A 16267-nucleotide genomic window follows, 5' to 3' on the forward strand; every position below is an offset into this window, starting at 1 on the left:
GGTTCTACATAGTGTCCATACGAGAGTTGAGGCTGCCATGCATGATCTTGATCGACTGGAAGGGGTCAGCTATCATCGACTCCATGCCATGAAGCCGGGTATCAAACATGTCCATTCGGGACATCATCCGTGCAAGCACCTCATCATTGGACATGTTCGATGTTCCCTGAAATGAAGGTCCAGCTCTAGAAGTACCTGCACCAGAAGAAAAACCAAAAGCAGGGAAAGGGGGTGGATTGTCCTCCTCTATATTAGTTGCACCAGCATCCTCATTCGCTGCATCATCAGAGTTATCTGCTTGTGCAACCATCAAACGGTAAGAGTCTCCTACTTTTTCAACCAGCTTCATATGAATCATAACATCTAGATCCAATCTGGTCCCCCTTCCTCCTACACTTTCATAAACGGGTCGAGCCGGATTCCAAACCCTCAAGTATGTAGCAATACATGTCACAAAACATCCTATCATGATGGCCCCCTTATCTGCTTTTGCTACTCGAGCCCATTTTTGACACAGCCAATAACCGACATTTAACAAAATTCCTTGATTAATGGCCCATATAAAATACAATTCATTTCGTCCCAACACCCCATCACTCTCGCTTCTTCTAAAAATAGTATTGACTAGAAATTTGTGAATATACCGCAAAGCAGGGTTTTGCAATTTAGAGGCTTTAGAAAACCTAGGATTATAATTATCTTCGCCAGTTAATTTATTCCATCTATTGCCATCCATATAATCCGTACGTACTTGGTTAATCGCATTTTCAGTGGGAAAAAAAAATGTGACTAACTTCATTCACTGAAAGCTCAAAATTTTTGCCAAATAATCTGAATCTAATTTTACTAGGAAAATTTTTAGGTAGAAATCGAATAATGAAGAATATGAGCTTAAAAATTCTAGAGTCAAGGGTGTATGACAAGATCTTTCATACCAATAAATTGCCCCCACCCCACACGCCTAAGAGGTTCTAACACAGCATCCCGAAGCCCCACTTGTGCAAGTACTGATTCATCTATAAATTTATTTGGTAAAATAGGGCGTAAAGATAGTTTATTATACCTTTCCTGTTGATCCGATGACCAATCTCAAATGGAGGAGCATCCGACGATGGGGAAGGTGGAGAAACAGTAGAGGATTGCGTGGTGGACCGTTGTCTATCCGCTACAGAAGAAGTAGGCCTGCTACATTTGTATCTTAGAGGCATGGTGATGGAGAAGATTGAAGAGAATGAGTGTTTAGAGGCTTTGGTGTGAGAGAAAAAGAGAGAAAATGGGAGAGAGGAAGGAGGCGGCTTGGGCGTGTGGGATTAGAATGAGAGGATTTTAGGGCATGCGCTTTAAATAGAGGCGCGTTTTAATGCGCTTGTCTGATCGTGGCATGGCCATGCCACATAGCACGGCCAGGGCGTGCGCTCCTTTGTCTCTCTAAGTGATAGCGGGCACGGGTGTGCAGTATGGCACGGTCTGGGCGTGCACGCTTCTGGAAGTCCAGTGCATTAGTGGCACGGGCGTGCTGCTGAGCACGGAGGGGGGCGTGCGCGCCTCTATCCTGCAAAAGAAAAATGTTACTTACCTCGCACAGGTGTGAGGATCGACACGGCTTGGGCGTGCGCACCTCTGACTCTTTGGGCAATGATGGCACGGGCGTGCTAATTAACACGGCCTAGGCGTTCTATCTGCAAAGTTTTTGCCTATCCTTAACACGGTCATGCGAAATGGCACGGCTAGGGTGTGCGCGCCTCTGTCTCTCAAGAGGAAGTGCGACTTACCTCGCGCGGGCGTGCAGCTAGGCACGACGTGGACGTGTTATGTAGCACGGGCGTGCGGATGGGCACGGTGGGGGCATGCTAGCCTCTGTCTCTCAAGAGCATTTCTTTCTCTTTGAAGCACGGCCGTGCTAACCAGCATGGCTAGGGCGTGCTACCTCCTGAACTTCTTCTTATACCTGAAAGATTAGACTGAAAACAAAATAATAAAACAATAAAAGTTTGAATACAATGGGTTGTCTCCCAGAAGCGCTTTTATTTAACGTCGTTATGCTCGACACACTAAACCTAATTCCAGCTATTCAAGACTTATAGTTATTTTAACAGGATTGAATTTTCCATCATGAAAAACCTTTAACCGTTGAGCATTGACCTTAAAACTTTGATCACCATCCATTATCTCAACTGCTCCAAGCGGGAAAATCTCCTTAATTATAAAAGGGCCGGACCATCTCGAGCGTAATTTTCCTGGAAAAAGGCGGAGTCTAGAGTTGTAGAGTAATACCTGTTGGCCGACTCTTAGATTCCGCAGGATGATATGCTTGTCATGCCATTGTTTTGTGCGATCTTTATATATTTTGGCATTCTCATAAGAATGAAGCCTCATTTCATCCATCATGTTTAATTGCAGTAGCCTCTTCTGACCAACTTCCTTTGTATCAAAGTTGAGAAATTGGATTGCCCAATATGCCTTGTGTTCCAATTCGACAGGAAGGTGACAAGCCTTGCCATACACCATGCGATATGGGGACATACCAATTGGTGTTTTGAAGGCGGTTCGGTGGGCCCAAAGAGCGTCATCGAGCTTTTTGGACCAGTCTTTCCTGGATTGGCCAACTGTTGTCTCCAAAATCTTCTTGATTTCCCGATTTGTGACTTCCACTTGCCCGCTCGTTTGAGGGTGATACGGGGCCCCTATAGGGTAAGTAACACCATATTTGGAAAGAAGGGAATCAAGGTACTTATTACAGAAGTGCTTACCTCCATCCGTGATTATAGCTCTTTGAGTACCATGACGTGTGAAAATATATTTCTTTATGAAGCTCATCACACTTTTGGCATCGTTATTTGGAAGGGTTACAGCTTCTGCCCATTTCGAAACGTAGTCGACTGCCACTAAAATATATTGGTTGGAATACGATGATGGAAAAGGACCCATAAAATCCAAACCCCAAACATCAAATATTTCCACTTCAAGAATGTTGTTTAGTGGCATTTCATGACGCTATGAAATGTTGCCTAACCTCTGACAACGGTCGTAGAGATGAACAAAATTACAGGCATCTTTAAATAAATTGGGCCAGTATAGATCGCTTTCCAGGACATGCACAGCTGTCTTGTTTGCTCCAAAATGTCCTCCACACTCCATTGAGTGACAAAATTGAAGAACACTTTCAATTTCTTCTTCCAGTATGCATCGTCGGAAGAGTTGGTCACTACAATACTTGAACAAAAATGGTTCCTCCCAATAATAGTATTTAAGATCATGAAAGAATTTTTTCTTTTGTTGATAAGATAAATTGGGAGGAAGGATTTTGCAAGCAAGTTAGTTGACTATATCAGCACACCAGGGAGCTTTTACCTTAACTAGAAGAAAAAGATGTTCGTGGGGGAAACCTTCATTGATTTGGAAGTTGGCTTCTTCTTCTTCCCCCAACTCGAGCCTAGACAGATGATCCGCTACAAGGATTTCGGTTCCTTTCTTATCACGAATCTCTAGATCGAATTCCTGCAAAAGAAGAACCCAGCGAATTAGTCTTGGCTTTGCATCTTTCTTTTCTAATAGATATTTAATTGCAGAGTGATCCGTATACACTATTGTTTTAGCTCCAATTAAATAAGCTCTAAATTTATCAAATGCAAAAACAATAGCAAGGAGTTCTTTCTAAGTGGTGGCATAATTTAATTGCACATCATTTAACGTGCGGCTGGCATAATAAATGACGTGCAATTTCTTTTCTTTCCGCTACCCAAGAACAGGCTCCTACAGCATGATCACTTGCGTCACACATAAGCTCAAAGGGGTGACTCCAATCTGGTTTAGAAATAATGGGTGCTAAAGTCAATTCCTTTTTCAATCTGTCAAAGGCAATCAAACACTCTTTGTCAAAATTGAAAGGAACATCTTTAACTAACAAATTGCAAAGAGGTTTAGTAATTTTGGAGAAATCTTTGATGAATCTCCTATAAAATCCGGCATGGCCAAGGAAACTTCTCACTCCCCTAACTGAGTTCGGAGGGGGTAGCTTCTCAATCACTTCCACCTTGGCCTTGTCCATTTCAATCCCCTTCTGTGAGATTTTGTGGCCTAGAACAATTCCTTCACTAACCATAAAGTGGCATTTTTCCCAATTCAGGACAAGGTTAGTGTCCTCACATCTCTGAATCACTAAAGAGAGATTATAGAGGCATGATTCAAAAGATGAACCAAATACAGAAAAATCATCCATAAATATTTCAATGAATTTTTCAACCATATCAGAAAATATGGACATCATACACCTCTGGAAAGTGGCAGGAGCATTGCACAACCCAAATGGCATTCTCCGGTATGCGAAGGTATCGTAAGGACAAGTGAATAGCCATCTAGAAAGCAGTAGTATGGATAACCTGCAAGCCTCTCAAGCATTTGATCAATAAAGGGTAAGGGAAAATGATCCTTGCGTGTTGCTTTATTCAATTCCTGTAATCAATACACACACGCCAACCTGTGACAGTTATTGTTGGAATTAATTCATTATTTTCGTTAGAAACGACTGTCATACCCCCCTTTTTTTGGAACTACTTGGACGGGGCTTACCCAACTACTGTCAGAAATTGAATAGATGATGCCAGCGTCTAAGAGTTTAATGATCTCTGCCTTGACTACTTCCTTCATGTTGGGGTTCAACCTCCTTTGATGCTCGATTGAAGGTTTGTAGTCTTCTTCCATCATAATTTTATGCATGCGTATACTTTGACTTATCCCCTGCAGATCTGCAATTGACCATCCTAAAGCCTTCCTATGCTCCTTCAGAACCTGCAATAGCCTTTCTTCTTAATCAAGTGTTAAGTGAGAAGAAATGATAACAGGGAAAGAATTATTCTCACCTAAGAATGCATGCTTTAAATGAGAAGGTAGCTGTTTCAATTCTTGCCTTGGTAGCTCACTTTCTTTTTCATTTATGATGTTTTGATTAATGTTATTATTATCTTCGTTATTCAGATTATCTTCTACGCATTCATTAATAACATCAACCCTAAAACAGTCATCATAATCCATAGGGAGTTTACATGACTTCAAAACATCAAAGACTACCTCTTCTTGACCTACTCTTAGAGTTAATTTTCCTTCATGTACGTCGATTAGTGCTCTTGCAGTTGCAAGAAAGGGTCTACCAAGGATCGAAGATCCTTCTCTATCTTCATCAATATCAAGGATTACAAAATCAACAGGAAAGAAAAACTTACCTACCTTGACAAGCACATCTTCTACAATTCCCTTCGAATATTTAATTGATCGATCCGCTAATTTTAAAGACATTCTAGTTAGCTTCAGCTCTCCCATCCCTAGCATTTTAAAAACTTCGCAAGACATAAGATTTATGCTAGCTCCTAAATCTGCTAAGGCTTTTTCAAAATTAAGATTTCCAATATTACAGGGGATAGAAAAACTCCCTAGATCCTTTAATTTAGGAGGTAGCTTATTCTGAATGATTGCGTTGCATTCCTCTGTCAACATCACCATTCCGTGATCATCGATCTTTCTCTTCTTACTCAGGATTTCCTTCAAGAATTTTGCATAATTGGGCATCTGAGCAAGAGCTTCAGCAAAAAGGATGTTAATTTGAAGCTTTTTGAAAACGTCAAGAAATTTCAGGAAGCTTTTATCATCTTGCGTCTTCTTTAATCTTTGTGGAAAATGGACAAGTGGAACATAAGGTTTCATTTCTTCCTTCACTTCTAGATCAATGATAGGGGCCTTTCTCTTTTCTTCTTTCTCTTTCTCTTTTTCAATTATGGGCGTGCTCTCTAACTGCTTGCCGCTTCTCAAGGTGATGGCTCGTACCTGTTCTTTAGGATTTCTTTCAGTGTTACTAGGTAATGTACCTTGAGGTCGAGCAGCCATCATGCTTGCAAACTGTCCCATCTGAATCTCTAGGTTCCTTATCGTAGCTTGTTGGATTTTATTGCTCTCTCTGGTTTCATTCATAAAATCCATGTGTGATTTGTAAAGAGCAGTGAGGAGATCATCATGAGACATTTTCTCTGGAGGTATGAAGCCTGGAGGTGTGTTCAAGGTGTTATTTGGATTTCTGTAGGAAATATTAGGATGATTTCTTAACCTATTATCGTAAGAATTTGAGTACGGGTAATTCCTTCTTCCTTGATTCATCACGTAATTCACTTGCTCCAAAGTTTGTGGGTTTGCAGAATCTAGCATGCATTCTCCAATTCGATGTTGCTCATTGCATCTGTCACAAGTTTGTATAATGGAATTCACAGATTTAGTGGTTAATAAGTCTAATTTTCTTACCATATTGTTTACCTCAGCATTGAGTGCAGTGATGGCATCGATCTCATATATTCCTGCAGTTTTCCTTCTCTCGAAATTGCTTTGATAATGGCTGTTGCTTGCCATTTTGTCTATTAGATCATATGCTTCATCGATCTCCTTTCTTTCAAAGGATCCTTCTGCAGCTGCATCCAGAGTGATCTTAATATTAGGTGACAATGCATTGTAAAAAGTTTGAACTTGTAACCACTTAGGCAAACTATGGTGAGGGCATTTTCTTAGTAAATCTTTAAATCTTTCCCAAGCTTCATATAAGCTTTCTTGATCATGGTGAATGAAGGTCATGATCTCATTTCTTAATTTTGTAGTTTTAGAAGATGGAAAAAATTTTGCTAAAAATTTTTGGGCTAATTCTTCCCATGTTGTAAAACTTCCAGCAGGACATGATTGTAACCAAGATCGTGCCTTGTCCCTAAGTGTGAAAGGAAAGAGTCTCAATTTTATGGCAACTTTAGAAACGCCATTTTGTTTGAAGGTATCACAAATTTCCAGAAAATTTGTAATGTTAGCGTTAGGATCTTCACTAGGCAGACCTCCATATTGTATTGAAGTGAAAAGCATTTGAATAATTGCAGGTTTAATTTCAAAATTATTAGCTTCCACTCTCGGTCTAGTGATACTTGAAGTGGCTCCATTAAGAGAAGGTGTGGTGTAATCTCGCAAGGTGCGAACATTAGGTTGATGTTTGATTTGAGGATTAACAGCAAGGGGTTGGTTTTGAGGTTGAGGATTTATTTCGCCTTCCATGTTTACTTGCTGTTCTGATCTGTTTTCTCGTGCTCTTCTAGCAGCGTTATTTCTACGACAAGTCTTCTCAACTTCTGGATCGAAGATAAGAGGTTCAGTTCTTCCTGATCTTCTTTGCATAAAAATCTGAAATAATCTCAAAGAGAATTAAATGAACAAAAATAATTGTCTAAATCAATAATAGGGTAATTTATATTGATATTGGTAATGCCAATCCCCGGCAACGGCGCCAAAAACTTGACAGTGCTTTTTGCAAGTGTACGAAATCGCTACTAGTAATATATGATGAGTAGAGTATCGATCCCACGAGGATTGTATACCAAATACCAAAATTATGTTATCCTATTATTATTTAAACGATAAATGAGGGAATTGTTGCAAGAATTTAAATTCACTTAATTATCGATTAAAGAAATCAAGGATTAAAAACTACTAGGGATTTTGATTTCACTTAATTCTATCCAATTTATTTTATTAGTTCATTAATCAATTTTAATTGTTCGAGTAGGGAAAACAAATCTAAAATCACTAACAAGCTCTCCCGATGTATTGTTAGCTATTTTAATTCTGTTTAACTATCTATCTTCCAATAGCACAATCAAATATGAATTAAATCATTAAGTTTTGTAGATGTTTATGAATTCATAAATTTAAGTTGTTAATTTATGAAAACCCCCATGGGTCAAACCATATAGCTTCCGCATCAAGTTGTTATTCTCATGTGATTCATTAACTTTTTCATAATAAAAATCCTTCTTCCGATAGTGATTAATAAAATAAATCAATCCAAGGGATAACCTCTGCCTGGAAGCATTAAGTTTATTAATGAATCATAACTTAAACAAAGAAAAACAAATCTAATGTCATAAATTGGAAAAGAAGTTAAGCTACATCAAATCCCTAGTATGAGAATTTAGTTAGACATAGTGCTTAAATAAAACTCAGTAATGCTTGATAAACATTCCATAATCAATAAGAATAATGAAAGAAATAACAAGATTAAGAGTTTAGAAATAAGAACTAGCTGACAATTAACTCTGAATTGCTTCCTTGAATCTTTGCACAACTCTTGAATATTTGAACTCTTAAAGAAATAAAACTATATACAAGAAGAATATGAGATGTGGTATGAGATAGAGTGGAATGGGATTTTATGATATCTGGGATGAACTCTTCTTCTCTTTATATAGACATCTAGGGAGAGGAATCCACATGGTTTAATGATCAAAGTCTACCTTTGTTAGGTGATAAAGATCTCATCGGGTCTTAATTTTCTTTAATCATGACTCACCCATGTGCATAGATTAAATCTTGTGAAGAAAGTTGTCCAATATTAGCTCCTGAAATTGGTAGAAATTAGTTGGCAATGTTTGACTCAATTTAGCTTTTAACCTTTGGCACGGGCGTGCTAGGAAGCATGGCCTAGGCGTGCCGGGCTCTGGAAGCTTTTAAATAAAACATAATAAAATGAAATAAAAACTATTTTAAATAAATTAAAAATATTAGAAATCTTAATAAAAATTACATAAAAAAAAGACTAAAAATAACACTATCATATATATATATATATATATATATATATATATATATATATCCTTTATTACACTATATTTTTGGCAGCATTCTGCTAGAGTACTTGTACAAGGGGACAAGTATCTTAACATATGTAAGAAAAAAGATTTGATTTGATTTTTTACTTCTGTTACTTTCACTTTGACCGACAGATAGGGGTAGAAAGTAACAAGATACAGTTCTAAAAATAATATAAAGGTAATATGTCAGAATAGCAATTAATTTTTCTAGCCTTGTGGGTAGAGGGTAGGTGGTCTGGGCATGGGTAAAAGGACTGTCCATTTTAATCTGGATCGTTGGATGTCTGAATTTTAATTTTAGACGTTGATACAAAAATTGTGTAGGATTGAAGCTGGATTATATTAATGGGTCCAAGTTGTCAGTAGACGTCTAAAAGTATGTAGGTGGACAGTAGGAGAAAAATGTCTTGTATTGAGAGGGCATAATTGGTAATCTAGCAATATACGAATGTCGCTGCACCAAGTGAAATCGAGGTTTGTGTCCCCGAATTCCCAAGTAAAATTCCAGCTGTCCACAGCCAACAGAGTTATCTACAAAACATTTTTTTTTAGGAAAATTAATCTACAAAAAAAAATGCTAATTATCTGTCATTTATACAAAATAGCGGTTTCATTGCATTTGTAAGGCTTAAAACAACGGTACGTAATAATAAATAATATGTCTATTTTATTTTATGTTAGTAATAAATGTAAAATTTTTAATTTAGAATATTAATGTTTATTTATAAATGTAAAATTTATTTATAAAAGAATTTTTTTATTTATAAATCTTTTGCCTGTTCCTCAATCAATTTCTGTCTCTGTTTGTTTCATTTCACCTTTTTGTATCTCAGTTTCCTTAGTTTTGTTCATTTCTTTCCTTCTCTCTCTGTAAATCCAACCCAAAATAATTTTTTTCTCAAAGTGCACTCTCAGAAAATCTTATTATGGATTCAAACTACGAATTGGAAGGATTAAATCCATCTTTCCCTATTCCCACAATCAATTTCCTTATCTGTGTTTCATTTCACCTTCCTCTGTTCCTGAATTTCCTTATCTTTGTTTATTTCTCTCATTTTCTCTCTGTTAATGTAATCCAAAATAATTTCTTTCTTGCACTTTCAAAAATATTATTCTGAAATCAAACTATGAAATATTCGAGAGTTGGATGGATCAAATCCAAAAGAAAATTCGAGAATGATATGAAATTAAGGTTTGAGTTTATTATATTTAATTTAGACTTTTGTTTTTATTCAGTTTTATGATAAAAGTTATACCTTTTGATTTTCTGATATCGAATTCTTTTGATTCTTTGTCTAGAAAATCAAAGTTTCAGAAGAAACTTTCTTTAGGAGTGTTAAAATCGTATGTATTTATGTAATGTGCAGAATGAAAGCTATTTTTGTTAGTAGTTTTCTGCTTCTTTACCTTTGAACATAACATTTTCTACTTTTAACGTTCTCTACCTTATTTTTACATAAAAAAATAGATTACAATTGTCTCTCTAATAGATAGACTTCATTTTTGAAGTCCTTTTCATTTTGCTTTTTGTTAAGGAAGTCTGCATACACATTAATGGAAACTTGTTATTTTTTTAATAATTTTGAGATTTAATTTTTTTTCATGAACTTGTATATATACATGTAAGTTCTAAAACTCGGTTTTATCGCTTACCAGTTCTCCTCTATTCTTTCTCATCTATTTAATTTCTTGTTTTTAAGTTTGAGTTTGTAAAATGACTAACCCTGGGCCTAAAGCTGGGGTACCAGAAAAAATTTTTTTCTGCGTAATGTGTGTTGCAGCGTTTGCAGGGGTAGCTACTATTTCTATTTCACTAAATTTTATACCGACTATGTAGGTAAAAGTTGGCGGTGGTATATGTCTATTAATGCAGCTAATCTTGCACTGTTAGCTGCTGCATTTACTGCATCATTCGTTAAGAAGTGGCACAAGTTTGTTAGTTTTGAATTTTGTGAAAAAAAATTTTGGGCTTTTGTCAAGGCTGGATTGGAACTTGGTATGTCTATTTTTATAGCTTTTATTTACACAAAAGTTAAAAAATGAGGATACAGACTTTAAATTGGTTGCATTTTTATTTTTATTATCTCTCTTTTCGTTTTTTCTTTCCCGAATTGTGGCCCCAGGCCTTAATTTTGCCCCTACCAATATTTTCATTGAATTTTGCCTTTGTTTAAGTTTTGCTTCTAAGCACAAAAATAAAGTCGAACTCAAGGTAATATCTGTGTTTTTTGGGGCTGTCATACATGGTTTAAGAAATTTAATGGAATATATAGATAAACATCGAAGTGTGTGGGAGGAGAGGAAAACAGAGCAAAAAATAGGGGTGATGGTGGTGATGATGGCAGAGATGAAAATGCACCATCTACTCCTAGAACTCCAACCAGCGGCCATCCTGCTGTCAATGTGAGCGAAAGTCCAAGTACCAGTGGACAAAGGAGTGGAGGCAGCCAAGGAAGTGGACAGCGCCGGAGAAACAGGCGAGGAAGAGGGAGGGGGTTTTCAGAATAAATGTCTTTTAATATTTACTTTAACTTTTTGCATATCTGTTTTCTTGTCCTTGTGGTAATTTTATTTTTTGTCTTTGTTGTAGTGTTTTTTAATCTTTGCTTAAATTTCTTGTGTTTCTGTTTTTCTTGTCTTTGTAGTAATTTTAGTTTTCCATTTTAAATACAAATGTGTTGTTTTAGTATTTTTTTTTCATTTTAAATTTCTTTTTTTCTGCTATTCATCACTAACATGTTTAAGAAAATTGGAAAGAGAAAAAAAAAAATAAAGAAAGAATTGAGTAGAAGCACAAGACAGTGATACTTTAAACAATCATGCACAAGATTTGTAAATTTCATGTTTTTTAGATGAATTCTCTCTAAATTGTCAAATAATAAACAAAAATTCATTTTAAATTTCATATGAAAATATGGAATAATTAATGAACAGATGCACAGAAGTTTGAGAAGTGATCTAGGAAAACAAGGTATATTCTAGAAGGATTTGTTGGTGTTTTTTAAATATAAGATAATAATAATTTATAAACATAATATTAAATTCTGAACAGATAAATAGATTATAAATTTATTTAATCAAATAGAGAAGGAAGACGAAACAAAAACAAAATCATAAAAATAGCAATTTATGCAAAATCTAAAGAAAAAGCATCAACATTGAAAACTTACATCTATCAAAACTAGAATTGCTTTGATTTGAAGCAGGAAGGATTAGATTTGTACTTATGATTTATAAGCCTCCAGAGTAGATTTGTACTCAGTCACATTTAGAATTAAATTAATTTACATTACTCATATTGAAATCAAATTAAGCAATAATTGATTAAGTCACACTTCGATTTAAATTCTATTTAGACAATCAAATGTGATTAGATTAAGTCATACTTCAAAATAAATTACATCATGTCATCCAATTGCATTTAAATTAAGTTACACTTGATCACATTTGTAGTTAAATTAAATTAATCTAAGATATCATAATTAAAAATAAAGTAAGTCACACTTGAAATTTTATTAATTGAGATAATATTAAAATTAAATTAAGATAGAAGATTGAAATTAAATTAAGTTATATTCGGTCACATGCAAACTAAATCAAATGAAATTAAGACACTCTAATTGCAATCAAATTAATAACAGAGAATAAAAAGATTTAATTTGATTTGATTTTATTACTGCCTTTCGGTTCTATTCAACCAGTTTATAATCCCAACATGATCGAGGTCTATGCGGCGTTTGCTTTTAATACTATGTTTGAGAATTCTTTGATGGTAAACATAAGTTTTACAGAATTCTTGAGTAACAATGGTGGTCTTGTTTCCTTCATTTGATGTGGCAGCTTTCTTTTCATTTTTTTTTTTTTTTTAAAACCCATCAGTAGCACAACTTTAGACATTCTGAGATTTTTAATAGAGTATTTCTACACATTAAATTTGTCTTATTACTCTATATATTAGCTAGGTTAGTTTAACCTGAAGCTCATGATTCAATATGAGCTATTTTGTCTTATTACTCTATATATTACTCTATATATTAGCTAGTTTAGTTTGTCTTATTACTCTACACATTAAATTTGTCTTATTACTCTATGCATTATTAAAAAAATAACAAATTTCCATTAACAAAAAGCAAAATGGAAAAGACTTGAAAAATGATGCCTACTATTAGAGAGACAATTATAATCTATTTTTTATGTAAAATTAAGGAAGAGAACGTTAAAAGTGGAAATATTTTGTTCAAAGGTAAAGAAGCAAAAAACTACTAACAAAAATAGCTTTCATTCTGCACATTACATAAATATATACGTTTTTAACACTCTCAAAGAAAGTTTCTTCTGCAACTTTGGTTTTTTAAACAAAAGAATTTGAGATTAGAAAATCCAAAGGTAGAACTTTTATCGTAAAAACAAAAGTCTAAATCAAATATAATAAACTCAAACCTTAATTTTTATCATTCTCAAATTTTCTTTTGGATTTGATCTATCCAATTCTTGAATATTTTATAGTTTGATTTCAGGATAAGATTATTTTGGGTTAGATTTACAGAGGGAGATGGAGAGAAATAAACAAAGAGAAGGAAACTGAGGAATAGAGAAATGTGAAATGTAAAATGAAATACACAAAGATAAGGAAATTGATTGAGGAACAAGGAAAAATGAATTTGATCCTTCAAATTCTTGAATTTTTCATAGTTTGATTCCATATAAAATTTTCTAAGAGTGCATTTTGAAAAAAAAAATTATTTTGGGTTAGATTTATAAAGAGAGAAGGAAAGAAATAAACAAAGCTAAGGAAACAGAAAAGGTGAAATGAAACACACAAAGAAAAAGAAATTGATTGAGGAAGAGGAGAAGATTTATAAAAAAAATTTTTTATAAATAAATTTTAAATTTATAAGTAAACATTAATATTCTAAATAAAAAAGTTTTACATTTATAAAAATCTTTTATTCTACACAATTTTTTATGAATGGCTTAGATTTAAATTTAGTCATCAGCGATCCAGATCCTTTTAACAATACATTGAATCTGATATTGCATAGGCCGCTGTTGCAACCATCCAGTGCTATTTTTAATTTTTTTAAAAGAAAAATTAACTGTTATTCTAACATACTAATTCTATATTAGTATGTTAAATGAAATGAAATTAAATTAAATTAAATCAAATTAAATCAAACACTCTAATTGAAACAACTAAAGTTAGATTAATTTATTACACTTAAATAGAAATTAAATTAAATAACAAGTGATTAAATTACATTTGGTAACAAAAATGAATGTTTTTAGGCCCACCTAACCCATCTTATAGACATTGGCAAATCTAAATCAGGATGAGTCGGAAACCGGATGGTTTAAGAATATATATATATATATATCTTTTATTACACCATATTTTTGGCAGCATTCTGCTAGGGTACTTGTACAAGGGGACAAGTATCTTAACATGTGTAAGAAAAAAAGATTTGATTTTATTTTATTTTATTAATGTTGTTACTTTCACTTTGACCAAAATTAAAAAGATTTGATTTGATTTTTTACTTCTGTTACTTTCACTTTGACCGAGTGACCGAGAGACAGGGGAGAAAGTAACAAGATACAGTTCTAAAAATAATATAACGGTAATATGTCAGAATAGCAATTAATTTTTTTAGCCTTGTGGGCAGAGGGTAGGTAGTCTGGGCATAGGTGAAAGGACTATCCATTTACTCTGGATCGTTGGATGTCTGAATTTTAATCTTAGACATTGATATAAAAATTGTGTAGGATTGAAGCTGGACTATATTAGTGGGTTCAAGTTGTCAGTAGAGGTCTAAAAGTATGTAAAGTATGTAGGTGGACAGTAGGAGAAAAATGTCTTGTATTGAGAGGGCATAATTGATAATCTTGCAATATACGAATGTCGCTGCACCAAGTGAAATCGAGTTTGTGTCCTTGAATTCCCAAGTAAAATTCCAGCTGTTACTATCAAAAAAAAAAAAAAAAAGTAAAATTACAGCTGTCCACAGCCAATAGAGTTATCTAGAAAACATTTTTTTTTTAGGAAAATTAATCTACAAAAAAAAATGCTAATTATCGGTCATTTATACAAAATAGCTGTTTCATTGCATTTGTAAGGCTTAAAACAACAGTACGTAATAATAAATAATATGTCTATTTTATTTAATGTTAGTAATAAATGTAAAATTTTTAATTTAGAATATTAATGTTTATTTATAAATGTAAAATTTATTTATAAAAGAATTTTTTTATTTATAAATCTTTTGCCTGTTCCTCAATCAATTTCTGTCTCTGTTTGTTTCATTTCACCTTTTTGTATCTCAGTTTCCTTAGTTTTGTTCATTTCTTTCCATCTCTCTCTGTAAATCTAACCCAAAATAATTTTTTTCTCAAAGTACACTCTTAGAAAATCTTATTATGGATTCAAACTACGAATTGGAAGGATTAAATCCATCTTTCCCTATTCCCAAAATCAATTTCCTTATCTATGTTTCATTTCACCTTCCTCTGTTCCTGAATTTCCTTATCTTTGTTTATTTCTCTCATTTTCCCTCTGTTGATGTAATCCAAAATAATTTCTTTCTTGCACTTTCAAAAATATTATTCTGAAATCAAACTATGAAATATTCGAGAGTTGGATGGATCAAATCCAAAAGAAAATTCGAGAATGATATGAAATTAAGGTTTGAGTTTATTATATTTAATTTAGACTTTTGTTTTTATTCAGTTTTTATGATAAAAGTTATACCTTTTGATTTTCTGATCTCGAATTCTTTTGATTCTTTGTCTAGAAAATCAAAGTTTCTTTAGGAGTGTTAAAATCATATGTATTTATGTAATGTGCAGAATGAAAGCTATTTTTGTTAGTAGTTTTCTGCTTCTTTACCGTTGAACATAACATTTTCTACTTTTAACGTTCTCTACCTTATTTTTACATTAAAAAATGGATTACAATTGCCTCTCTAATAGATAGACTTCATTTTTCAAGTCCTTTTCATTTTGCTTTTTGTTAAGGAAGTCTGCATACACATTAATGGAAACTTGTTATTTTTTTAATAATTTTGAGATTTAATTTTTTTTCATGAACTTGTATATATATACATGTAAGTTCTAAAACTCAGTTTTATCGCTTACCAGTTCTCCTCTATTCTTTCTCATCTGTTTAATTTCTTGTTTTTAAGTTTGAGTTTGTAAAATGACTAACCCTGGGCCTAAAGCTGGGGTACTAAAAAAAATTTTTTTCTGCGTAATGTGTGTTGTAGTGTTTGCAGGGGGTAGCTACTATTTCTATTTTACAAAATTTTATACTGACCATTTAGGTAAAAGTTGGCGGTGGTCGATTTAAATTTAGTTATCAGCGATCCAGATTCTTTTAACAATACATTGAATCTGATATTGCATAGGCCGCTGTTGCAACCATCTAGTGCTATTTTTAATATTTTTTTAAGAAAAATTAACTGTTATTCTAACATACTAATTCTATATTATTTTTAGGACAGTATTTTATTAATTTCCCTTTCCTCCTCTCGGTTAAAGTGAAAGTAATAGCGGTAATTGATAGTGTTATTTTTATAGTATTTTCAATATAGTTTTATTAGGAGTTTTTA

General features: G+C 33.7%; 1 protein-coding gene and 1 non-coding gene across 2 annotated transcripts; one reads left to right on the forward strand and one right to left on the reverse strand.

The window, feature by feature from the left end:
* Positions 1-5372: 5372 nt before the first annotated feature.
* LOC149494377 (uncharacterized) lies at positions 5373-7191 on the reverse strand. Its single transcript, XM_089725483.1, has 3 exons — positions 6719-7191; positions 5494-6523; positions 5373-5378 (listed from the first exon to the last, which is right to left on the reverse strand). Exons 1-3 carry the CDS (start codon positions 7189-7191, stop codon positions 5373-5375), a joined length of 1509 nt encoding a protein of 502 aa, XP_089581609.1.
* On the forward strand, positions 6521-6627 carry LOC149494378 (small nucleolar RNA R71). The gene has a single exon (XR_016322347.1). It is a non-coding gene; the product is annotated as a small nucleolar RNA R71 (small nucleolar RNA).
* Positions 7192-16267: the final 9076 nt, after the last annotated feature.

The sequence above is a fragment of the Jatropha curcas genome, chromosome 8, assembly GCF_041381405.1.
Source record: "Jatropha curcas cultivar XTBG-Jc1 chromosome 8, XTBG_Jcur_1.0, whole genome shotgun sequence".
NCBI classification, from domain to species: Eukaryota; Viridiplantae; Streptophyta; class Magnoliopsida; order Malpighiales; family Euphorbiaceae; genus Jatropha; species Jatropha curcas.

Coding starts and splice junctions, on each gene's coding strand:
- LOC149494377 (XM_089725483.1), bottom strand. CDS start 7,191: ATGCAAAGAAGATCAGGAAGAACTGAACCTCTTATCTTCGATCCAGAA. Junction 6,524..6,718: donor AGGGACAAGGCACGATCTTG/GTTACAATCATG, acceptor CCCTCACCATAG/TTTGCCTAAGTGGTTACAAG.